This window comes from Muntiacus reevesi, chromosome 17, assembly GCF_963930625.1.
Source record: "Muntiacus reevesi chromosome 17, mMunRee1.1, whole genome shotgun sequence".
In the NCBI taxonomy this organism is placed as follows: domain Eukaryota; kingdom Metazoa; phylum Chordata; class Mammalia; order Artiodactyla; family Cervidae; genus Muntiacus; species Muntiacus reevesi.
Genome location: NC_089265.1, coordinates 45793647 through 45819858, shown reverse-complemented (window position 1 = coordinate 45819858; position 26212 = coordinate 45793647). Strand labels below are relative to the sequence as shown.

Here is a 26212-nt window from a genome sequence, read left to right as displayed (position 1 = left end):
CCTTTTCTAAAACCAGCTTGAACATCTGGAAGTTCACGATGCATGTATTGCTGAAGCCTGGGTTGGAGAATTTTGAGCATTACTTTACTAGCGTGTGAGATGAGTGCCATTGTGCAGTAGTTTGAGCATTCTTTGACATTGCCTTTCTTTGGGATTGGAATGAAAACTGACCTTTTCCAGTCCTGTGGTCACTGCTGAGTTTTCCAAATTCACTGACATATTGAGTGCAGCACTTTAATAGCATCATCTTTTAGGATTTGAAATAACTCACTGGAATTCCATTGCCTCCACTAACTTTGTTTGTAGTGATGCTTTCTAAGGCCCACTTGACTTCATATTCCAGGATGTCTGGCTCTAGGTGAGTGATCACGCCATCGCGATTATCTGGGTCGTGAAGATCTTTTTTGTACAGTTCTTCTGTGTATGCTTGCCACCTCTTCTTAATATCTTCTGCTTCTGTTAGGTCCTTACCATTTCTGTCCTTTTTGAGCCCATCTTTGCATGAAATGTTCCCTTGGTATCTTTAATTTTCTTGAAGAGATCTCTAATCTTTCCCATTCTATTGTTTTCCTCTGTTTCTTTGCATTGATCGCTGAGGAAAGCTTTCTTATCTCTCCTTACTATTCTTTGGAACTCTGCATTCAGATGCTTATATCTTTTGTTTTCTCCTCTGCTTTTTTGCAAAGTTGCATTGAGTAGTATCTTTTTCAAAGCAAACTTGGCAAAATAAATACATGCAACTCACAAGATGTCAAAGTCTTTCTCTTGAGCAATTAATATTGGGCATAGGGGCCACCTTGGGAATCTGAGAGAATCTGTGAACCTTTCCACTTAGAAATGTACATTTAAACATGCACACACATTTTATTTATTATTTCAAGAGGCCACATACCCTTCAGAGAAAAATTAGGACCTTTGGTTGATGGACACCATTTTGAAGATTAATTTGTTACAAATACTATTACTCTAACAGCATAGGTAGCTAGGTAGGCATTCTACTCTCAAAGAGTGGAGTTTTTTAGTAGAGTGCTTGCATAAGAAGCTTGTTACAGCATGTTTTATAAACTAGAAGTCAGAATCTTACCTCTGGCAACATGATAAGGCTGAATGTCAGGATAAAGAGAACCATGTTTACTCCATACATCCATCTCAAGAAGAGGAAGTATGAAGCTACTGATGAGCCAAACTGACCTATTGAAAAGAAAATAGAAGTCTGAGAGAGGGGGCCAAACAAGACAAAAGCCAAGTCTTGGTGTCTTCCAAATTGAGTCGTCTCATTGCAACACATTGATATTTTTGTTCACTTTAAAGGCTCTAGCAAATTTTTTTTTCTATCTAGAAAGAGAAAATGTTAACATGATGAAAGTAGATGTGCATTCTACACAATGACTACATCTTTAGAGTCCATCTTCCTGCCTTTTGCTCGGCAGCCAGAGTTGCCATTTGAAGAGCCCATTTTATTCTTTGAGTTAACACAGTTAAGTGAGAAAATGTATATAAACTGGTTACGTTATTGAGCCCAAGCGCATATTTCTCACCACACAACAGGCCAATAAACCAAGAGATGAGTTGTTGGGGCAAGGGATAATGACTTTATTCAGAAAGCCAGCAGACCAAGAAGATGGTGAAGTTACGCCCCCAAAGAACTATCTGGCCTGGTTTAGAATTTAGGCTTCCTTTATACTAACAGGGGAGGGGAAAAGTCAAACATTTCCTAGTTCCAACTAGCTTTCAGAGGGAATGTGTTAATTTCTTCCTTCCTTGAGTCATTCATAGGTGGACCTGGTGAGAATGTTCCTCATGAGCTAAACAGAGATATTTTAGCTTAACTCTCATTACCTGGAAGGCAGGATTCCCAGAAATGGGCCATTATGTATAATTTAAACTTACAGGCAACATCCCTTTAGTGGTTAACACAACAGAACACAAAAATTCCTCCCTATTACAGTTACTACAATGCCTGGCCAGTAGTTAGCTATTATTATAATTATAATTACTGTGCTTCTTCCTCTTTTTTCTCAAGCAGCAAAATTCTTTCCAAAGTTTATCACATCTTTTATGGAGAGGGGCCTGGCAGACTACATGATGTCACAAAGAGTTGGATATAACTGAGTGACGAACACACACACACATCCTATAGACCATCCTGTGGTGTTCTGAGCAGATGGGGCATTTCACAGATAGTGGAGAAGCTGAAGTGCATTCATCATTTTTCACATGTTTACCTTCTGTCAGGAATTATCTTAGATGTGAAACATAATATCAGAGACAGGATTGCTGCTCTAATACAACTTATGTTTTACTGAGGTGTGGAAATAAGAAATATGCAATAATTTAAAAAGACATAAAGAAGTATACACTCATCATAATATATACTACATTACATTATAATCATTTATTTATAAAAGTATGTATAAAAATTTATCCAGATCAGTCTTAGAGGGAAGAAGATAAAATACTGAGAGGGGTTGCTTTAGATGGGTTTGTAGAGGAAGGTCTGACTCTCCTGTGAGCTTGGCCTCATCTTAGTAAGCAGAGGCTGAAATGAAAGAAGGTAACATTTAAGCAGAGATCTGAAGCTGAAGGAACAGGCAGCAAGGCCCGGGGCTGGAGAAGAACAGCCCAAGCAGAGGAAAATGCAGGAACATGTATCATGAGGGAAGCCAGAGCTCAGGACAATTGAGGAACAAACCTAAAGGCTTCCGGTTGGAGCACAATGAATAAAGGAAAAGGGAGATGGGTGCAGGTGAAGAAACCAAACCACAGTGTGTGGGGGGCCTCTTAAGGAAAGGTAAAAAGTGAGCGTTTTATCTCAAATGTGACGAAAAGCCACTAAGAGGTGTTAAGCAGTGGGGGTGGGTGGGGAGACTTCAATTTGAACACTCCCTTCAGGCCTGTGGAATTAACTGGGAGGGGACAGGCAAGAATATGCTGTCAACTCACACCTCAGGGAAAGTAAAGTGATCTGTCCAATTCTTATTGACTAAGAAAAACCAAACAAAAGCATTCTCTTAAATCAGAGAATGGAAAAGGAAGAAAAAACTGAATTTGAGTCTCAGGTTAAAATTTCACAGATTAATAAAAGCCAGCATTCTTTGATAATCATTTAAGATTCAATATCAAGTTGCTAGTTTCCCCAGTCTTCCTAATTTTCATTTTCATTGCCCACGAAGAACCAGGGAACACTCTCAGCTACTCTCTGCATCAGGCCCTTTGACCTGACTCACTCAGCAAAGCACTTCCTGGGGAACACTGCTTTTCTTGGGGTCTCTAGCTTTGAAGCATTGCTGATGGGGAAGCTTTATTACAGGAGGAGGGAAGTTAATGTGGAGCAAATTTCAGCCTCTGCTTACTAAGATAAAGCCAAGCTCATATGAGAGTCCGACCTCTATTTCCAGAATTTAGTCTATTCTTTAGGTACCATCTTACTTACTCTCAGGACACAGTGGCAGTTTTTATAGAAACTTAAAAGGGATTCAATGTCTAATTGGACATTGTGCATGCATGAATGCATGTTAAATTGTTTCAGTTATGTCCAACTCTTTGCAACATTATGTATGAACAGGTAGCCTGCCAGGCTCCTCTGTCCATGGAAGTTTCCAGGCAAGAATATTGGAGTGGGTTACCATGCCCTCCTCCAGGGGATCTTCTTGACTCCAGGATTGAATCCATGTGTCTTGTGTCTCCTGCACTGGTAGGCGGGTTTTTACCACTAGCAGAGCCTGGGAAGCCCCAGTTGGACATTTTGTATTTGAATTCATTTCATTTTGTAGAGGGGTACTGAGTTCTACAAAACTTCTAAAAGTGTGTGCTGTTGATAAACATGCCCCCCAGGTGTTGTAACTGGATGCACTGGTCTATCTGCAGAAATGCTGGAGCAGATCCTCCTCTCCTAGGACATCTGATCATCCACCTGGCTCCCAGTGATGTCATATCATTTCATGGTCGTTATCTGTGTTCTCTGGCAACAACAACCCAAGGGCTGCCTCAGCCAGGTTCACTTATCATGTTTTATTGAAGGCAGTGGACTTCCAGCTTATTAGTCATTACAGTTACTCATTAACTGGAGAACATTTGTCTCTAGGTTTCCGTGGCAAGCTTTTCCCTGAAAACACACGTGAAACCCTCTGATAGAGAGTTCTGAGCATAGGATACTGACCCATCCTTCCCTCTTTCCCTCCCTCCTTTTTTTCTTCCCTTCCTTCCTGGCCTTTTATGCTTTTGCTCTTCTAATTAGCACCAGGGCCCACCCTTTCCCAGTTCCCCAAACACAATCCCTGGCAAATGAGTGTAAATATACCTAAAAGCAAAAGAGAGAAGCAAATTAAAATATTTCAAAAAGTACTCCTTCCATGATATATGGGCTTCTCTGGTTGCTCAGATAGTAAAGAATTTGCCTGCAATGCAGGAGACCTGGGCTCAATCCCTGCGTCAGGAAAATCTCTTGGAGAAGGAAATGGCAACCCACTCTAGTATTCTTGCCTGGAGAATTTCACAGACAGAGGAGCCTGGCAGGCAGGCTACAGTCCATAGGATCACAAAGAGTCAGACACAACTGAGCAACAGAGGATGCACAAACACATCTGCCCTATATATAATCCATATATATTATATACATTCAACTCCAAAGCTTATAAACTGGAGTTTTTAGACTTGAAAGTGGCTTCACCACAATTTTTTTTGGAGGCAGAGAAGTGAAAACTAAGGCTTTTCTCTGCAAAATCCTAGGTATAAAGAAAATGAATTGTAGGAAAATAGATTTCATCAAAGCCAGAGTGATTGTAGGAAAGATCCAGACACAGGTCAAAGAGACTGAGGAGCCCAGAATGCAATGCTCCTTCTGTGTGACACCTACCAATGCGAGAGGAGGAAAGAACAATAACGAAACAAAGAGCAAAGATCATAAAGAGGAGAAAACAAATCAATGGTTGACATCAAAGTTCCATATGTCCTTTGCCTTTCTCAACACAAAAATGAAAAAGAAGACATTTTCCCCTCTTCACATTCATTTAGCCCAGTGGTTCTAGCCTCTCAGAGATTGTTGACTGAAAAGGGCATTTCCTTAAAAAAAGAAACCTTTCTATAGTGAAGCTAAATGAGCATAATTAAAAAAAGTCATTTCCATGTGCTCAGTCTCTCAAATAAAACTGACTTATTCTTGTAGAGAACAGTAATAATAGTAGTAGCCAACATATTTTGATGGTCAGTTACATATACTGAGAACTTTACTAGCATCAATTCATTTTACTGCCTTGACAATTTGGTAAGGTTAAGTATTATTAGTGCAACTGTGTGAATGGGAAATCAAAAACAAACACAGCAGTTGACTGATCCAAGACTTTATTAATAATAATAATTGCTAAAGTTTAATGATTTTGTTCCAGACATCTATCTGATATCTGCATATTAATTCATTTAACTATTAACAAATCCCTGCCAGAGAATCTATTGCACTCCCATTTTACAGAGACTTAACTCCATAGTTACACATCTAGGAAATGATGGAGCCAAGTTACACTGTGTTTACGTAAATAGTAAATGAGGCAGCCAGAGTTCTAAATCAGATAGTCTTTATCCATAGATGTTTGACTCCAAATCGACATTTCTCTTATCCACAGTGCAATATTGCTCCCCAAGTATAATCACAGTTGCATGCTAATTCACTTCATTCATATCCAACTCTGTGCGAACCGCTGGACTGCAGCCCGCCAGGCTCCTCTGTCCATGGGGATTCTCCAGGCAAGAGTACTGGAATGGGTTGTTGGGCCCTCCTCCAGGGGATCTTCCCAACCCAGGGCTCGAACCTGCAACTCTTATGTCTCCTGCATTGGCAGGCAGGTTCTTTACCACTAGTGCCACCTGGGAAAATCATAGTTAAATTCATCTAAAAAATGTTTTTTTAAAAAAACTATTTTATGCTATATAGAATAAATATGCAATGAATGTGTGTGTGAGAGAATAGATATAGGTAATATCCATCAAACAGCTAAGGCTGATCAAATTTACAAATCTGGATTGTGCCCATCAATGACCAATTCCTTTCTCTTTAATCTAATGAATACATTCTGTTTCATTAGTAAATTATTAATATATTAAAAGTTTTTGGTATTTATTAAAATGAAGTCTAAACCTTATGCAATATTCTTTTTCTTGAATTTTCCTGTGTATCTTTTAAATTAATGTTAAGGTTTCATATCTCCCTCTGGATATTTATTATTAAGACAGAGTAATTTGTAGTCTGTCATCATGTATAATTTCCTCTTGAACAGATGGGTAATAAGACAAGCAGATAAATATGAGCATTTCTAAATGGGAAAAGACCAATTAAATTACCTGCTGTAAAGTACAATATAAATACCATCTTGTTAGGCAAGGATTCAGAGCACAGTTTCTTTCAAACTGATCTAGGGATGGGGAATTAAATGTGGCAAATTTAATTTACATTTTTCTGGAGCCCTTAGGCCAGCAGGGAAACATGTAGTTTAAACTCTGTGCTTAAGGTTGTCTGTCTAAAGCTATTTCTGGTCTTAAAAAAAAAAAGTAGTCTATCACACCTTAATTATTTTTTATGCCTCCTGTTTCTGAAAACTGTCTTTTTTTAAACTTTTTATTTTGTATAGCTCGTTAACCATGTTGTGATAGTTTCAGGTGAGCAAAGAAGAGACTCGGCCATACACATACATGCATCCATTCTCCCCCAAACTCCCCTCCCATCCAGCTGCCATTTAACATTGAGTAGAGTTCCCTGTGCTACACAGTAGGTCCTTGTTAGTTACCCGTTTTAGATATAGCAGTGTATACATGTCCATCCCAAACGTCCTAACTATCCCTTCCCCCCAACCATCTCCCCTGGCAACCATAAATCTGTTCTCTAAGTCTGTATCACACTTTAACTTTGATGCTGTAATTTACTATTAGGAAGAAGTAGATTTTGATTCTGAGAAAGGCTTGTAATCTCCAACTTGAAAAAATTCAATGATTTAATCCATGGTTTTCATAGTAACACTATAGGTTATATCTGTACTCCTGGAGTACCAATGTACAGCTTCTTCAGCAAAATATGCAATCCAATGTGGTTTGATAAGGTGCTTCTCAGCAGGTAACCATGGGGTTTTAGGCAAGGTCTTTTTACAAGGCTGATGTAACAGTAAAACTCCATGGCATCACCATATGACACAAAACTTCACAGCAAGAATTATCAAATCTATTTTTTATATGGAAGAAAGTGGAGAGTCAACGAGTACCTGGTCCACTTTAGTATTAGGATCCATGACCTACTGGAATCAAAATGGAAACAGCAAGAGTTTTAGAAATTTACTTTTCCATTTCCATTTGGAAAATGCCTGCTATTTAATTTTATTCAGCATATTCATTAAGACCAAGCATATTCTAGCTCTGGGGGTCCAGGAGTGAACAAAACAAATTTTCTGCCTTCATATCTATTGGAAGAAATGAACAAAATGAACTGAAATGACTGTATTTTTCATTTAATTATTTTATTTATTATTTATTTAATACTTTTTTAAATTAAATGAAAAATACTGTATTTTAGATAGTGATAAGTGTTGAGGAGAAAAATATAGCAAGAAAGGGCTGGCACAGGAATATGTGGGAGGAATTAATGAACTGATTTATTTTACTATGTATTATGTATTCGATTAATAAGCTGATGTATTTTAATTCATTGCCATCTGATGATGAGAGACAGAGGACTGAGAGGTCGTCACTCCTAAAACATGTCCAATCTTGTCAGTGAAATATCCATCAACTGTGTTATCTCCCTATGGAGCCTCCACTTTAATTAGGCAACACCACATTTAGCCAGCAGGAAAATCTGCCCTGCTATCCAGAGGGGTATGGAGGAAAATCAGATTCTACTCAAAACTATTAGAAACCTGAATATAACAAGGCTATGCTCAAAATTATTTTAAATGTTATCCCCTTTTTAAAATTTTCTTTTATTATTTTTAAAATGACATACTATCATATTTACAATATTTAAAAATTTTTATCTTCCTTTTTCTAAGCCTAGAGCACTATAATAAATAGGTTTTTGATTGAGTATATTCTGTTTTCTCTGTACACTATGAACATTGTACAAAATGAATTTACAATATGATATTCAGATAGCGAGTTTCTGGATGATTATTGCTTATTCTCACTTCAGAGGTTTGAAAATGATGTTTTGTTTTGTTTTTAAATGATGCTTTAAGATTTCTCCACTATTTTTAGATATGGCTCATTTTAATTATTGTCTAACATCCAAGTGAATGTATATTTTCTTTTTTTGATATTTCTATATGAGTTTATTTTAAATTGAAGTATAGTTGATTTACAATATTTCAAGTGATTATGTATTTTCAATGTCATGTTCATTTCCAAAATAAAAGCTCTGCTTTCCCAATGATATGACTCAATGTCATTGTGCACAATACTGACTTTCATGTGTAGAAGAAAATACAAGGTCAAAATGAGAATAATTTGGTCTAATGCAGAAAAGGAGAGTGGAGTCTCCGGTGCTGCAGTTACTAAGTGCTAGCAAAGCTTCACAGTGAGCAAAGAGGACATAAAATGTCTTTATTTGTTTGTTTTCTTGTTTTTAATCTTTTCAGTAGTACAGGACTGAGAAAACCATCTGATAAGCTTATAAGACATTTATCTAGGACAATATTCCTCATCTAATGAGATCAAATGAGCACTTACTTTCTATTGCCTTGATTTTATTTTCCCATGGGACACAAGCAGCTTTGAAGTTCTCAAAATCTCGGAGAAATTTTGCCCATTTCTGAAAAGAAAGCCAAGTTCAACAATAAAACCCAACTGCTTGTTTGTTAAGATGTTTATCCCCCACACTCGCCCCAAAATATCACATGACAATGAACTTGGAAAGATCCCTCTGGCATCACGTAGTGCTTTTTGTAAAAGAGGAAGATGCTAGGTTTCACTTGTTCCCCTGTTCCCCACCCACTCCTGCACCAATTTAATTAAAAGATGTTTACTGGCTTTCTGTTTTACAGAAAATATGCCGACCACTGAAAATGATCTGTTTATTTTGCTACACAATAAGAGAGCAGGGACTGAGTTAGCACCTAATAAGGTATGTGTTTAATTAAATATTCATTGCATGAAGAAATTAAGGAAATATAAATAAGGCATAGTTCCTGCTTTGAAGGGCTTCTGGGTCAAGTACACCGTACAGGATGTTAAGTGCTATGACTTTTCATTCTGGTAGAGATAAAACAGTTGTCTAAATGGAAAGGCACGGTGCTATAGGAAAGGGAAGAAAAAAAAAGAATCATAAACTAGTTTTTGTAAAAGACCTTCCTTCCACTTTATCCAACAATGTTAGGTTACCCATAAGAAGAAGAATGAGGGTGGGACAGATAAATTTGCATTTGTATAGATAATGCTGGGATAATGGATGAGCTAAATAGGTTTGTGGCACCTAAATAAGATTTGATACAAGTCTGAAGTTCAAAAGATTACCTAAACCAGAAACAACTCAAATGTTCATCTATAATTGAATGGATAAGTAAATTACAATATCTTCATATGATAGAATATAACATATAAATAAAAATGTACTATAACTCCCATGACATGGACATATTTCATGCAAATAACATTGCTCAAAGAAGCAAGAAACAAAAGCATAAATGCTGTATGATTCCATTTATTTAAAATGTAAAAACAGATAAAACTAATCCATGATATATAAATATGTATCAGATCTACCTATAGATTTCATATTTAAGATAAATGAACTTTATTCACAAAACTCCATCTCTATTAGAACATATTTAGCCTCAGGTGGTATAACATTTGTAAAGAGTAGATAATAATGTCTACATACCTACTTTGTTGTGAGAATTAAATGTGGTAGGACTTTTATAAAAAGGACTCAATTTTTATAGAAGGATTTAACTCAGTACTTGGAACATAGTAAGTGCTAAATAAATGTTAGTCTCTTTTCTATCTTTTCCAAAAATCTACATTTATATTGGCATATCATTTGTTTTCTCTTATTTACTATCCAATTTATAGCTGATGTACCTAGTAGAGAAGAGTTACATGGCTCTGTAACTTGTAGACATTTGAGAAAGAAACGTTGACCCAGAACCACATAACTCCCAGTGAATAAAAACGAAAGGGGCACAGTCTATTACATTTGGAAGTGATAAAATCATACAAGTCAATCTTTTGCCACAAATCAATGTTTCTCAACTTATTTTTCATTTTAACTCCTTTAAAGAGCCTTTCAGGACAATTTTTTTTTTTCCTGAATCACCCCTTTCTCCAAATTTCAATAACACAGAGTACTGTGTATCTAGTATAATGTACCTAAGTATACACATAACATGTCAGATTTTTTTTTTTCACTCTCTCAGAACAGAACCAATTTTACAGCCCCTTGGAGGCAATGTGGTTTCCACAGAGTTTATATGACATCAAACTGACTGAGCTATGAAAATACTTACCTTGGCCATCATCATCTTAAATGCAAACCACCGTTTCCCTTTTCCTTTCCCAAGAGCCCCTTCATTTTCGCTCACAAATTTTTTTGCTTCCCTGAGAAAATAAAACAAAATAAAATTTGGGTGGAGGTTAATATAGTATATAGGTAGTGGATATTTAATTTTATTACGTCTACTGCTTTATTTCTCCTTGACCCTTTTAAACTCTTAACAAGTGACAGAATTTCACAATCTTGGGATTTGTAAAAGATGTTTAAGTTTTAAAATTCTGGCCAAGTGTTTAAGTTTTTAAAATTCTGGCCAGGAAGAATAAGATGTTTTAGTTTCACTTATTAATCAGCTGGAGTCATCAAAAAGCAAGGAATTTGCGCTAAACATCAAAATAGAAACCCCAGTTCTCATTTCTACCACATGAAATATTGAATCTGAACTTTATTTCAGATTCTGGCAGTCAGAATGTTTATTTTAAAATACTTTTCTTCTTTTTTAAGGATTGCTTTAAAAAAAAAAATAGGGCAGAGAGTTTGGGACAAACTGACATAGAACACACTTATTGACCTGGTATTTAATCTCATAAAAGCAATTATGACTTAAAACAGAAAAATCATACTACATAAAGCAAAAGGCTTTAGGGAAGAGAGAAAAGGAAAGGCATAATCTTTGGCCTCACATTCTCAAAGGGTTTCAAATTTAAACCTTAACATTCTTCCCAAATATTTGTACTTTTGCAGTAGTCACATTAGTGTCGTTGTGTGTGTGATAAAAAGCGTTAACTCATCAAAATGGATAGAGTGAACATGTTAAATATACTACAACTTTTATAACCTTTTTTAGTCATTTTTGCTATTGTTGTCTGTTTGCAATTTGGGAAGAATTTTACAAACAGAGGCAGTCCAGACTTGCCCTGACCTCTCAGGGGCCATAAAAGGCATAACCCAAGAGAACCAAGGGATAATCCAAACCTGGACATTGGTTCTACAAATACAACACTGTCATCAATTGGGTGGCCCCTCGACACACGACTACAAACAACACACAAAGTATCCCTTAAAACGTGAAAGATGAAACTTCATCCTTAAGGTGATGAGGGATATTTCTGTGTTCCTCAGTATCAGTGCTAAGCTCGTGATTTTACAATACCCAGTGATCAAAATAGCACATGCCTGCTACCTTAGGCGATAACTAAACAATGGTGCCCCATTATTCACCCATACATGGACACCTACCCATGGCCTGCCATAAAAACACAAGCACAATGGAGAAGATTCTCTTCAGACGTCAGACTCCCCACATCATTTCTTTGATGGCAGGGACAATATCGTATCCTTTTTTCTCCCACAGCACTGTTCACTACTTGGATCATAAGAGGTGTTTAGTAAACTTGTTTTCAAGTAAACTTGAAATAGACATGACTGGCATCATTCAGGTAGATGGAAACAGGGGAATGTCTAAAAACTGTATTATCCACATCAATTAATGCTCGAAGGCAAAGTCATTCCTAGACTTTGGAATCACGCCCTTCTCTTTTGTCTTCTCAGAAACTAAATAGGGCAGCTTCCTAGAAATGAAGAAGAGTTATTAGGCTGGCCTTGTGAAACACTCTGACATATGACAGGACTTCTGGGCTGTGAAGATTAATTGAAAAACAGTTTCTAAAACATTCTACACAGTCTAAGATGTTCGATAAAGCCATATCAACAAGTATAAACTGAACTCTCATGGCTGGGTTTTAAATGCAGGCAATCAAAACCAAGCATATCCCAGTTAAGCTTTAACTATGTGTTATACAGATGACAAGACAGAAGTGAGTATGGTACCTAGCAGACACTTTATAAAATGCTGAACTGATATAAACTGAAAATCAAGTAACCTGATTTTAACCCAGTTCTGTGATTTGTCTCTATAACCTGGTCCATGTTTTCGTCACTCTCTATACCCATGCTGGGGCTTCCATGGTGGCTCAGACAGTAAAGAATCTGCCTGCAATGCAGGAGACCCAAGTTAGATCCCCTGAAGGAGGACATGGCAACCCACTTCAGTATTCTTGCCTGGAGAATTCCATGGAGAGAGGAGCCTGGCGGGCTCCAGTCTCTCGGGTCGCAAAGAGTCGGACACAACGAATCAACTAACATTTTCACTTTCTTTCATACCCATGCTGAGGAGAATCCTATTTTTCAAAAGAAAGTGCACTTGCTCAGGACTTGCACACACCTGAGCAAATTCTGCACAGATTCCTTCAGTTACTGTGCAGCTTTTAACAGGTCCAGGATTCTCAAACAAACAAACAGAAATTGAACAAATGCTTCCTGCTTGCTTGGGTGCTGGTGAAAATCCAAGGTGTGACCATAGATGTGAATGTGCTGAAGGCTTTGCTACACTGTCAGTTCCACTGTAACACTTGTTTTGAAACCAAGAATCTGTTCTCACATGATTGTTGTACTATGGAACAACCTGAACATAACACAAACTTTGTGTTTGCTTATGTGTGATTTTTATCTACAAGAAACACTAAGTGAATGCAAAAAAAAAAGAAAAGAAAAATCACATCCACCTTAACCTAGAAGGGTATACACAAAATGCACACACTTCATCAATCAGCTACTTCATGACACCCCATGTGTCAGAAAAGCCACATCCATTCAGAGCTGACTTACAATGACCCTCCTTACCAGGCTTTACAATAACTCACAAACTGCAGTCTTACCATTTCCACAAGCAAACTTCAGATCTTTTTAAAGGCAAATAGCCATATTTATTGCAGTATTTATGCACTTCTCAGCCATTTAACATGTGTAAAATATTGCTGCCATTTTCTTAAATTTCTCTTTTTAAAATATGTTTTCTATGATGTTCCTGAATATTATGCCCCATTCCCATTATTTTGTAAGCCCTGTAGTTTTCATTACCCAATCTTCAAGGTGTGGTGATTTTTAGGAACCCGTTCATCATGTTATAACAATTATTTGGCATCAAGAATTTTGAAATTCTTAAGACCAAGTACATGTAGGAATTATCACATCATTCTCTATTATAATAAAAATATATAAATGGAGAACCAAAAATTCTTCTTAGTAGTAAAATCAAAATTTGTTTTTCAAATATAATAAAGTGACCACTTTACAGACATATCCACAGCTCTTGATATTTAGGATATAATTAAAGAACATCAGTTTGGCCTATTAGAATTATATTGCTTTCTACTTGAGTGGGCAATTAGAAAACCAGACTGCTCTAAGCAATCAGAAGTGTAAAGAAATAGCTATTCTACACCATAGGTTTTAAATTTTGTGAGCTGATAATTATGTTACAGGAACAGTAAACTAGCAAAACTTAAGAGACAGGAAAGTCAAGGTTATAACCAAATTGAAGTCACCAAAAAATTAATTGTAAATTAAATTATAAAATACAGAAACTTACTTACATGGCTTTCATAAGAGTTTTTAAATCAGTTATTACAGACATACTTCTCCTTTGAATGATCTAAACCCGTTTTTATTTTTTGTCTCTTAAATCACCAAATTCTCCCTTGTGCTAGATGTAGTTTCATATTTCTCTTCCAGTGCTACCCTACCCCACCCTCAACATACATACACATCCTGAGTTTTCAAGCAAAAGTCTGGACTTCACTTCATTCCATATAATTGCAAATATGAACTTTTTTTTCCCTGTAGCTCAGCTGATAAAGAAGTCGCCTGCAATGCAGGAGACCCAGGTTCTTTTCCTGGATTGGGAAGTTCCCCTGGAGAAGGGCATGGCAAGCCACTCCAGTATTCTTGCCTGGAGAATCCCCCATGGACAGGGGAGCCTGGCGGGCCACAGGCTATGGGGTTCCAAAGAGTCAGTCACGAGTAGTGACTAAGCACAGCACAGTACCCCACCCATCCTCTATCTCCAAGAGGTCTTCCCCAAGTTTCATAGTTTCACACCTAAGGGCTCCTTGGCCAGCCATTCTAGCTCCTCCGGCTCCCCACTGCCCACCAGGCCCAAATACCTACCAGGGGTAGTGGGCAGAGAAGAATTGTTAAGCAAGAACAGATTCTTGATCGCCTTAATCTGATGCACTTGGGGTATAAGCATCTTGCTTCTTTTGAGCACAGAAGAGGGGAAATTGAGGTGGAAGAGCTCAGAGAAAAAACAAATTTTTATATTATTTTCAGGGCTGACCTTTACAATAAGCTGGCATGATTTTAGGATGGAAGAAACTAGCATCACCCAATCCCATCCTTCCTGGTAGCAGATTTCTTAACCAGAAGACAATATCTTCTAACTGTGCTATTAGAAACAAGATACAAAAAGAAAATATCCAATATGGAGATAAACACTGAGTGATACTTATGACACTAAAGTAGCCATAACAGATGCCAGAATGTAGGAAGACAAACAGCAGAGTCTTTGAAAACCAAATGACAAAAAAAAAAAAAAAAAATTATATTTTTCTTGTAATGAATCTATTTTCTTATCCATTTGTATTGTTCTGAATAATTTAAAGGGATTTTTCTAGCCATTTTTCACGGCTAACATGAAATAGGCTTTTGGGGATAAATTCTGAACACCTACTAGCCTCAAACCAACCAAATATCTGACTGAAAAATGTGTGTCATCTCCTTGAACTGCATTCAACAAAAGCTGCCTGCCAAGTCTGTAATCCAGTCTCCATGTCTCAGAGCTCAAAGCCCTGGTACAATATGCTCAGCTCTCTGAGCTGTAACCCCAGATCCAGGGATAAATAATTGAGCAAGGTCTATTTAATGACAATAATACCTGGCTTCATCATTCATTTATCAACCCCTTTTGTTGGTAATTAGAATAATAAAGTTTCATGGGCATTCAAGAAGGCTTTCACAGTTAGTTGAAGGAGCACACTTTGGCCTAACTTACAAAATAGATAATTTACCCTTAACACGTGATACAACCCTGATTCCACAAGGGAGTTAGGACATGCTATGCAGCCTTTGACACATTCTCATCCCAGGAAACGTGCTCCTCATTTGGGTTAGGTTAAGTTGACTTTTCTTTCCTCTTGTTTTCAGTTTGATGGTATCATTGAGCAACCCATTTATTGCTCAAGTAAATGAAAGACATTTCAAAACTGGTCTTTAAGCCAACTGCCATCAAAACTGGCGCTCATGAACACTACTTCCCAATAAAGCAACCAGAAGAATGAAGTCTTTTTCTAATAAGCACCACCATTAAAACACACACACACACACACACACACATACACACACTGATCAATTTAAATTGACTAAAACTTAGACCTTTAACATTCCCTAAAATATTACTGAGTAATTGAAAGAAAATTGAGGAGATAAGAAGATAGTCTAATGTACAGAAATTGAAAATAAGGATTATAGACCTTCTTAGATAATATAACTCCATAATTAGACTGGCAGAATTATTTTAAATCATCCTAATACTGGAACTGATGATCAAAACATGTGCTTTTAAAACAAAGATGCTGGTGACAGTAGTCATAATGGGTAAGATATTCAGCTGCTTCATCTTTAAAATAGAAATAGTAATATCTATCCCAAGGATTGTTTATGCTTTATAGGAAAGAATGTCTATGATGTGTTTTGTGAAAATGTATGTAGTGTGCCCATGGAAAACAGGAAGATCACCAGAAACAGTAACTATCATTAACAGCAATGGAACTAATAAGGCTGACCAATTTTGTGCTGACTCTCCAAATAAGTAAAAAGTTGAGGACTAGATACTTCCAGGCAGTTGCGGAAAACCGGTCCATTTCCCCTTACACTGTGACCATAATGAGATATGAGTATAGTGGGAATTCACCTTATTACCAAAGGAGCAGGAGAGAATTCAGCCTTACATCTGACCTGATGAGGGGGCCCAGGTGTCCGCTTTCAGAAGCCCCGGATACAATGCTCCTGGGAGAAGCGCAGTGCTAGGTGCCAGCCCAAGTCCTGCTCCTGCCTTGCTGTGATATTGCAGAGTACAGGACGCTTGGACAGCTGGGGAGTCTGTGATAGGAGACAAAAAGAGCTTCCCTGTGGCTCAGGCAGTAAAGAATCTGCCTGCAGTGCAGGAGACCTTGGTTTGATCCCTGAGTTAGAAGATTCCCTGGAGAAGGGAATGGCTACCGACTCCAGTATTCTCACCTGGAAAATAATATGGGCTACTGTCCATGAGGTCACAACGAGTTGAACACGATTAAGCAACTAACACACACACTCCCTTGACTAGGACCACATTTCTATTCAATTCTGTGATCTCTATCTTATAACTGAGACACAGATTTGAGTCCTGGCTCTGTCACATATTAAAATCAGCCGTGTGCTTTTGAGGAGCTATTGTTGATCCCAAGCTTTTTCGCCTATAAAATATGACCAGGGAAAAGTCACAGCAGTGACAGTTAATGTACTGAATGTCTGCCATAAGCCAGGCAGTTTACATCCATCATCTCATTTAATCTCCACCAAATCCTGCAAGGTGGGAACTATTGTTATCCCCATCACAGAGATGGGGAAACTGAGGATTAGGTCAGTAAAAGAGGTGTCCAAATTTACCCAGAATAAGTGGCACAGCACAGCTAGGAACTGTATCTCCAGCTTCCTCAGAATAACGTCATTACTTACCTCATGGGATTGGCATAAGGACATATAAAAGGTGAGACAGCATAAACAAAACAGTTTCTTGGTATACCAGGGGTATACGGTACTTTTGATTAGCATTCAAAAATATTTATTATTTTTCTGGGGAAGTGTATATAATACACTCAATAAAACTCCAGAATAAAGAACGATTCTGACATGATTCAGCAACTGAGCACGCATGTACACTATCTTTACAACTCTGTAAAAATTATCTGTGCCAATGGCCAAACACTGGGCAATTATGCAAATAATTAGCTCCTCTATCTTCTAAATGTATAATATTGTCATGCAGTTTTGTTTATAGTAATAAGATTTACAATAATAAAATACAGGTTTTTATTTGTTTCAAGGCACTGTGTGTGCCATATGAAGGAAAAAAAGAATGTGGTCTGTGCTTTTCCGCAAGGCATTTCTAATTTCATTAGAAAGCTAAGACATAGATAAATATTCAGGGAATCATCTAATTGCTACCAAATGAGTAAATCGTAAAATTAAGGGCTAGAAAAATTCAGATGAAAGAGTAGGCTGGTTAGAAGGAAACTTGAACAAAAGGAGGATTCAGATACATAGTCAAGGTTGCTGGAAGGATGTTATAGCGCAAGGAACTGGTGTGAACAATGGTGCAGAGATGGAAATATATCTGGGGCCTTCAGATGGGTGATGAAGAAAACAGTCTAAGTGCTTCAAGGAGGAGTCGGCATGCCCAATGCCAGGTTAAGCAGTGCAGAATTCATTCCGATGTTAATAAGGACCACAAGCATTTTTTTAGCAGGACACTGATACGTGCAGTATAATGTGCTATCCGAAAAATGTTGCAAGAATGATTTGCAAGATGAATTAGAGGAAAACCAAATGAGAGGCTGGATGTATTAATAACTTGTTTTCTAACGCATTTATACAAGCTGCTTCCTCTTTCTGGAATGCCCTTCCCCTCTTCACCACATGATTTCTTCCTTTTCATTTTCAGTTCCACAGCCAGGTCCATACTACAGCTCCTGCATAAGCTCCTTCCTGGTTTTCCCTTCTAACACTTACATCCAGCCACATGTCAGGGTGATTTAACCTCTGCCCTTTATGTAGTAATTACACCGCATGTTAAAGTTAACCCATGATCCACTTTCACCGCTGCACTGGGATTTCCTGAGAGCAAGGTCCACTGTCTCAATTTCTAATTTCCCAATATTTAATATAGCACCTGGCATAGAAGTAAGTTTCAACAAATGCTGTTTGAATGAATGAACACCTCCAAGACTAGATGATAGTCTGCTGTGGGATAACTGTGGGATCTTTCAAAAATTCCAAAGGTCAAGTGTCCCCATCCCCAGTCCACTTAAGTCACAATCTCTAAGGATGGGACATAGGCAACAATACTTTCCAAGGTCCCTAAATGATTCCAATGTAAACAAGTTGAGGATCAAATTCAGAACTAAACCAAATTTTATTTGTTGAGACTAGTAAACTTAAGAGATTTTTATATGTCCAAAAAGTTGCTGGAGTGTTGGGCTAAAAAGTTATTATATCAAATATGATTATTTTGGTGTACCCTGGCATTGACAATACTCTACATATTTTGAAACTTGATAAATTTATTTTGGTGAATAACTTTATCTTGAAAAATAACTAGCTCACTCTATCTTGTATCCCTAAAGGAAACTGACTAAAAATTTCTGAAACAATCTGAAAACAAGCAACAAAGAACACCAAAAATGTTGGCAGAATATTCATATAACCTCTTAGCCTATATGTGTGGCTTATTTTGGTCTGCCTCCTTTTAATAGCATCCCTTCACAGGTTTCACAGATTTTATATATATATTAGAGAGAGAGAGAAAGAGAGATCATTAACACCTCTAAACATTTCATCAGCAATAAACATTACAATGATCTGTTTTCACCAGCTCTGATGACATTCATGCTGCTGCTGCTGCTAAGTCGCTTCAGTCATATCCACCTCTGTGCAACCCCATAGACGGCAGCCGAGGCTCCTCTGTCCCTGGGATTCTCCAGGCAGGAATACTGGAGTGGGCTGCCATTTGCTTCTCCAATGCATGCATGCATGCTAAGTCCTTCAGTCACGTCCGTTTCTGTGTGACCCCATGGACAGCAGCCCACCAGACTCCTCTGTCCACGGGATTCTCTAGGCAAGAATACATCAAATGCATGAGACGAGTGCTCAGGCCTGGTGCACTGGGAGGACCCAGAGGAGTCGGGTGGAGAGGGAGGTGGGAGGGGGGATCGGGATGGGGAATACATGTAACTCTATGGCTGATTCGTGTCAATGTATGACAAAACCCACTGAAATGTTGTGAAGTAATTGGCCTCCAACTAATAAAATAAAATTCAATAAAAAAAGAATACATCAAAGCCAGCTGCTGGTATTGGTAAAAAACTAAAGCAAAGCTTGGGTAGGTCAAATCTGTATTAAGTTCAAAGTTACTACCCATAGAAATTCTTCAGAACTAAGATAATTTCTTTGCTCCCTGGGAGTATAGAACAATGCTAATTTTGATGACTGGCTTAAATGTCAATTAAAAACTCAAACATAATTTAGTTGTACCCTAGAGGTCAGTCAGGCATCTCAGAGTAATTTTAGATGAATCAAGGGAGAAACAACATAGCTGGGCTTTAGTAGTTTAATAAAGAAAGAAAGAACACTAGATCCTCTTTCTACTTGCTGATTAAATGTTTTCCTAGTTCTGTTCTACCTGATTAATTTAAAAATCAGTTTCTGTTTAACAGCAGTCCTTTTTATTATAATAGTAGAGAGAGGAGAAAGAAGACAATATAGATTTTCCCAGGAGCTAAAAGTTTGTGCTGAGTTTTAGATATTGGTCACAACATAAACTAGTTTTCTGCTTTATGAGGACACCAAAAAATTCTAAGATTTGTAAATTGTAGGCAGAGATGATGTGCAAATAAGTTGCTAAAAAGAATTCTTTTTCCATCTAAAACAATCTATAACAGTAACTTTATATATATCTCTCCAGATCTTATTAAGCTCTATATCAAGGATTTTTTTGTTTTATTTTTGTTTTTGTCTTGTTTTAATGAATCAATGAGCATGCAATTAGCAGCACTGAAATTTGAAAGTAGGGGTGGCATTACGTGGGCTGCAGAGTTCTGGGTCATATACCTAAGACAGCTAGGTATATCCCAGTATATTGCTATTGCTTTGACTTTGGGGCAGAAATGAGATTTAAGGAGAACAAGTCCTTAAAGACACAAATGGATCTTAAAATCAAGAGCTCAAGAGTAATAAGAAAAGTGAAATCTAAAATCTTATCTTGACTATTCTTAACCCCAAAGATTTTCAAAATAGCAGTGTATCCTCTCCCTACCTTCGTTGTGGGAAAATTATACTCACAGTTAGGTAGAAATAGCACTGAAAATGTAGATTTCTACACATAGATGTAAGAAGGGCCTATGTGAAATTCTGATCAACAAGGAAATTTATTTCTATAATTTTTCATTCTCCTTTCTAGTTAGCCATTTTTTTCTAAGTATTCATTGAGAGTGTTTTATGTTTTTAGCAGACTTAAGTGGTTCAAAAAACTAAAAGAAACATGGAGATTCCTTCCTGAAGCGTAAATCCCATTAACAAAAAATGAGATATAGGCCCATAAAACTGTTATACAACAGTGCTAGACATCCTTGAAGTGAAAAGGGAGAGGGCAGTGGAGGCTTGAGAGCTTGTTGAAGACATTGTAGATGAGATAAGAACTAAACAGGACATTAAAGGGCTTATAGACTTGAGTAGGCAGAGAAAGGCATTTCAGGCATAAATTTGCAGAAATTTCCTCAACAAAGGAGATATTTCCACCATGAATCTCAAGTACAATCTCATATTCTTAGATATACTAACATTCAGGGATTGTAGACAGACTGTGCTAATTTCGCTTGGTTGGTTTATATGCATTCTAATGAAGCATGTTTAATGAATTCTGAATACTGTGAAACAGACGGTTTCACAGGGCACTGCCTCAGAATGAGAGGAACCATTCTGTTTTGAAAGTTTTGGTAAAATATTTCTGCACAACACCTGTGTGTTCATATTTAGTCCCTGGTCAACATTTCTAAGTATTGTGAAATATTTTTTTTCAAAATTTTGTGTGATGATATTTAGGAATGCCAGAAAGCCTTAGTTTTCTGTTAGAACAGTGTGTTCTGCCTTTTGATCCAAGAGTGGGCAAGAAACTTTAAATGACGGCAGTTCAGTAAACTCTACAAATAATGAAGACTACCTGGTAAATTGCTTGCTACAAGATACACTTAGATCTAGGTCTCTCCTGAGCATCTGTCAACACAACTTATGCAAGGTCATCCACAGAGCATAGTATATTCCGATGTGAATTAATCTTTCTGCTGAACTGACTTGGAGTCTTACTATTTCACAGTCTCCTCCCATAGCCTTCCTTCTAAGCTTTCCTCACCCATATGACCAACCACTGGCCAAGAAACACTATAATAGTATGCATAAAATATAAAAATTAATTCATCCAAAGAATCATGTATCTCTTATAGATATTTGAATGTGAATATGTATGTATATGTTCAGTAGCATATGCATACACATGTGTGTACATATATTACAAAAGCATAATTAACAGGACTATTTGAAAGAAATAATTTATATTTAATTTAAAAGTTTCTAAAATCAGGACATCTTCGACATAATATATTGAATATGAAAGACTATTCCCCTTTCTTCAGCTCATCTTATTTTTTATGATATTCTAGTATACTGTTCTCTGAATTTACTTCTAGTATATGCATTTTAACAAAATGTAACCGTTTTTGTTCTATAGCAACAAGCTTATATAAGTCCCCTGAAGTAATGGTCTACCTGCCATTTCTTGGTTATATAGATAAAAGCATTTTCAAAATGCCTTAGTTATTCTCTTTTATTATAAACCTGAAAAAGTTAAGGGCTATCTTCATAATTAGTATCTTATCTGATATCTGTATCATACTTTCCCAAAACAACAAGGACACATTTCTCAAATTAAGTTTATTTTGTGCTTGTCATGTGCAGAGTTGCTTTCTTTTTACTGTTAATGTATTACATCAAATATATTTAATAGCATTCCTAAAAATTTTAAGTCATAGTCAATGAATTTCTCCTTTTAATCAGTTTCCAAAGATCATGTATTTATGGACAGTCTAAGAACAAGTTGTGAAAATTGGCTATCACTGACAGCTAAAATTCTAAGGAGTGCAAGTTAGGTAAATTGCTATTTATCAAAAATTTTGGGAGGCTATGTTATTTGGTAAGCTGGAAAAACTAACTCAGTGTGTCTTACCGTATACAATACACGGACTGATAATACAATGAGAAAGTAGTGTACAATGAAATGCAATTAAGAAGAAGATGAAAACAATGATATGTCACCTATCTAAAAGAAAACTTTGGAATTTCTTTGTTGCTAACATTTATTTTTATTATAATTATTATATTATAGTGTGCCATTTAAAAAATCCCTGTTTCTTTAAACTGTAGGATTATTTGAATTCTGGATAAGCAAATGTTCATGGAAGGTAGCAAATAAGATTGCCAAGAATCTTGGTAAGCATCCTTGAATATTAGCATTTTTAACCCATTTTTTTCATTGACTAATATACTTCCACCAGCCATATGGGCAGAATCTCAGGCTGATTTAACTAGCCTGTATGATTTTGAGATAGAACAGTCATAAATTCCTCCACAGCTCTCCAAAAGATATAGGAGCATGTATACAGGTCCATGTGCCACCTGAAAAGCTTGCCAAACCAAGATGAAGAACATAACATCTCCAGGCAACCATGGTAAAATGGTACAATATGGATAAAAAAAATTCAATGAGTCATGAAACAAATAAAGAAAGAGAATTCTTGGTAGACAAAAGTATGTTTCTCTCAAATAATTCAGAACTACTTTTTTAACAATTGAAAAAGTTTCCAGAACATACAAGTCCCAAGCAAAAAAAGTCACTTTCTCATTTGGTTCCTTTCAATATCCTTCAAGGGAGAATTCCAAAATATTATTAGAAAAGCATTATTAAAATAACCACAATAATTTTCTAAGGACTCACAATAAAACAGCAAATATTAACAGTCTAAATCCCAAGACAGAAAGACTTGTTGGGGACACTGTTCTTATTTAATATGGAAAGGTTCCTTCTAAAACCATGAAAATGATGAGACAGACAATTGTGGCAGGTGAACTCTAAGGTAAATGATTTCTGAAATCAATCAAGAACTGAATACTCTTGAATAAAATCTTTTCCTCTTTAAAATGAATTTTGAAAAGAGCAGAATAGGAGGAAAGAAGAAAGAAAGATTGAAAATCTCTAAATATGCTTAAAAAAGAAATTTAGCATGGTGATAAGATAAAATAAGTAGGATAAGAAGTTACTAATGCACCGCGGACAAAAAAAAAAAAAAAACTGCTGTCACTCTAGTGAACAAAGAATGCTGCCTGCTATCAAGCCATCAGTCACTGCAGTCACCTCCTACCTTTGAACCTAAGGGAACTTCAGGTGGAGAAAAACTGAACACTGACCCTAGATAGTTAAGATGCATATCTAAGAAATAATTTCAGTGAGCCTGGACTCTTGCATCTTCCCATACATAAAAAAGCACTAAAATCATTCAAGTGAGATGTCTGTTTTTCTGTGATTAGCGGTGATCTTCTCATGTTTGACCACATTTTTTGTTTGTTTTCAGCAAAAACTCCTATACATGCTGGCTCCTCCATAAACTCTGGTATAGTTCCTCAGACCTATCTGAGAAGCTGTCTCCCAGACTATAGTACTCAGTAAAGTCCCCAAATAAAGTATAACTTGGAACTTTGGGGTTGTACGGGGGACTTTTTGTTTTTTTATCATCAGTTGACAGCACTTTGAACTTTAGAGTCCTGAAATTGTAATTTTTTTTTTCTTACAGGTAGTCCTAATTTAAGCATTTCATTGTTGATTAGAATTTAAATAAAGGAAGTATGCTCTATCATAATAAATAGGTTCTATTCTTTAGCTTCTGCTCTTAACTGCCCCAGATTAAGATCTCTCTAATATAAGCTTAATCAAAGGGCATCACTAGATCCCCCCATTGAGGTGCTACAGCTGACTCAGCCACTGACTGTTAAATTTTCATGACTTTTGTGAGCTGGTTCTTAAACTGTTAGTAGCTTGAAATTAATCATAGTGGGAATATTTACACCATGGAAATTGGCAAACACTATGAATCAAAGTTTCAGCACATTCCTGTCTTTTACTCACACATTTACCTAGGCCTTTAATAGGTCTCAGTTATGTTAATGATTCTCTTGGTTTAGGAATGAGTGTCCAAAAACAAAAGAAGTCACCATGAACAGTGATACTCAGAAACAGTAATTGAATGCTTATGATGTACAGAGCACAAGCTAGACCCTGAAGAAATAAAGAGCTGTCAGACCCCTGTCATATTCTTAGGAGCTCACAATCTATTCTAAAGGAAAAGAGATTTATATACAATTTTAAAATGCAATATAATGCAGCATAACAACAGAGCCAAATGAGTAATAGAGAGACTATCTGAGTTCTCTTTCTATAGGATTTGGCAGAAAAAAGACCACAGGGAGACAATAATTCATGAAGGGGATAGAACTCAGTTGAAAGAAGCATAGGCTGCAGACAAATGGAGAGGGGCCTGAAGCAAAGTGAGCAAGTCTACCAGAGTGTCTAGGGAAGACTCTTTATTTTGCTGGAAAACATGGTTCAAATGAGAAATAGTATGACAGTAGGAAAATTATGAGGTTTTGCAAATGAAGAAAACTGTATTTGAATGTTTACCTTAATAGTTATTAGCTGTGTGAGGCTACCTTACCTCTGTAAAGTTTTCTCATCTGTACAATAGGAATGACTTTGCATTTTAAGTTTCTTTTGAAATACCACTTTGAACATGTCATCTCTATGTTCAAAGCTTTCAATGGCTCCGGTAATTATAGTAACAGAATTTTAAAGCTTTTGATTAAAAAAATCAGGGAGCTCCACAATCTGAAGTCAAAATCTGAATTCCAGCTCTTTGATTTAGAAATAATTAGTTATTGACAATGATGACCATGAGGGTTTGGAGATGGACAAGACCATCTCCAAAAATTTTTGAGAGTCCCAAGATGAAGTATGGCTTATGAGAACTGTACCTGGGTCTCCCACAATATTCATCCTCAGAACCATAAGCCTCCATTCCTGAGGCTTTACTCTAAAACATGTCTTAAAACCCTGACCCTCTGTAAAAATCTGTTTTAGAAGTTTCACAAGTTTTTCAGAGTCCAGAGCCAGATGGGAAGACTTGGAACCCAGATACAGATCCAAACCTATGATGAAAATATCTGTTCCAGTTATATTGAGCCTAGTGTCTTGGATTCCATCGACTTAGCCAGAAGTGATGACTGGAGGCTACTTCCAAGAATAACATAGTCCACTGACACACGCTGTCAGAGTTTGAAGTCTCTGAAAGGAATAAATGGTGGGAGGAAAGATGCCCGGCTCCCATGTTTTAATAACATTGGGGTAGGGAAAACTTTTATTGTTGTTGTTTAGTCACTAAGTCATGTCCAGCTCTTTGTGACTCCATGAGATTTTCCAGGTAACAATACTGGAGTGGGTTGCCATTTCCTTCTCTAGAGGATCTTCCCAACCCAGGGACTGCACCCATGTCTCCTGCACCTCAAGCAGATTCTTTATCTCTGAGCCATCAGGGAAGCCCCAGGGAAAACTTTACCTACATATAAATACTATGAAGTATTGATTCTAGTATGTAATTAGGTTCCTTGGGGGAGAACCTCAATACAGCATTCAGAAACCTGCAAAGGGAAATAGGTCAGGCACTGTAGTACCAACAGTTTTATCACAGAGGCCGAAACCAAGAGAATCAAGCTGATCATGGCCAATGGTACCAGCTGTGCAGAATACCGCAAAGCCACAAAGCAGGAGCCATTTCTGGCTATGGAGAATCATCACAAGACAATGAGCATTGCTGACAGGTGAGAAGCCACAGTTGTTTCTTCTCTGGGCCTAAATCTGTGCTTCCATTCTGCAAGCTGGCTTTCACTCCAACTTTCTGAATCACTGTCTCGGTAGCATGCCTAACGTGCTCCCCAGATGCA

The 26212-nt window shown here is 37.1% G+C and overlaps 1 protein-coding gene across 1 annotated transcript in view; it reads right to left on the bottom strand.

The window, feature by feature from the left end:
* TMC1 (transmembrane channel like 1) overlaps positions 1-26212 on the bottom strand; it is a 136544-nt gene that overhangs the window by 62294 nt on the left and 48038 nt on the right. Inside the window, exons 5-7 of the mRNA XM_065907857.1 lie at positions 10479-10569; positions 8704-8785; positions 1085-1191 (exon numbers count right to left, since the gene is read on the bottom strand). Coding sequence (XP_065763929.1) covers positions 1085-1191; positions 8704-8785; positions 10479-10569 — 280 coding nt within the window. The remainder of the gene's footprint in view (positions 1-1084; positions 1192-8703; positions 8786-10478; positions 10570-26212) is intronic.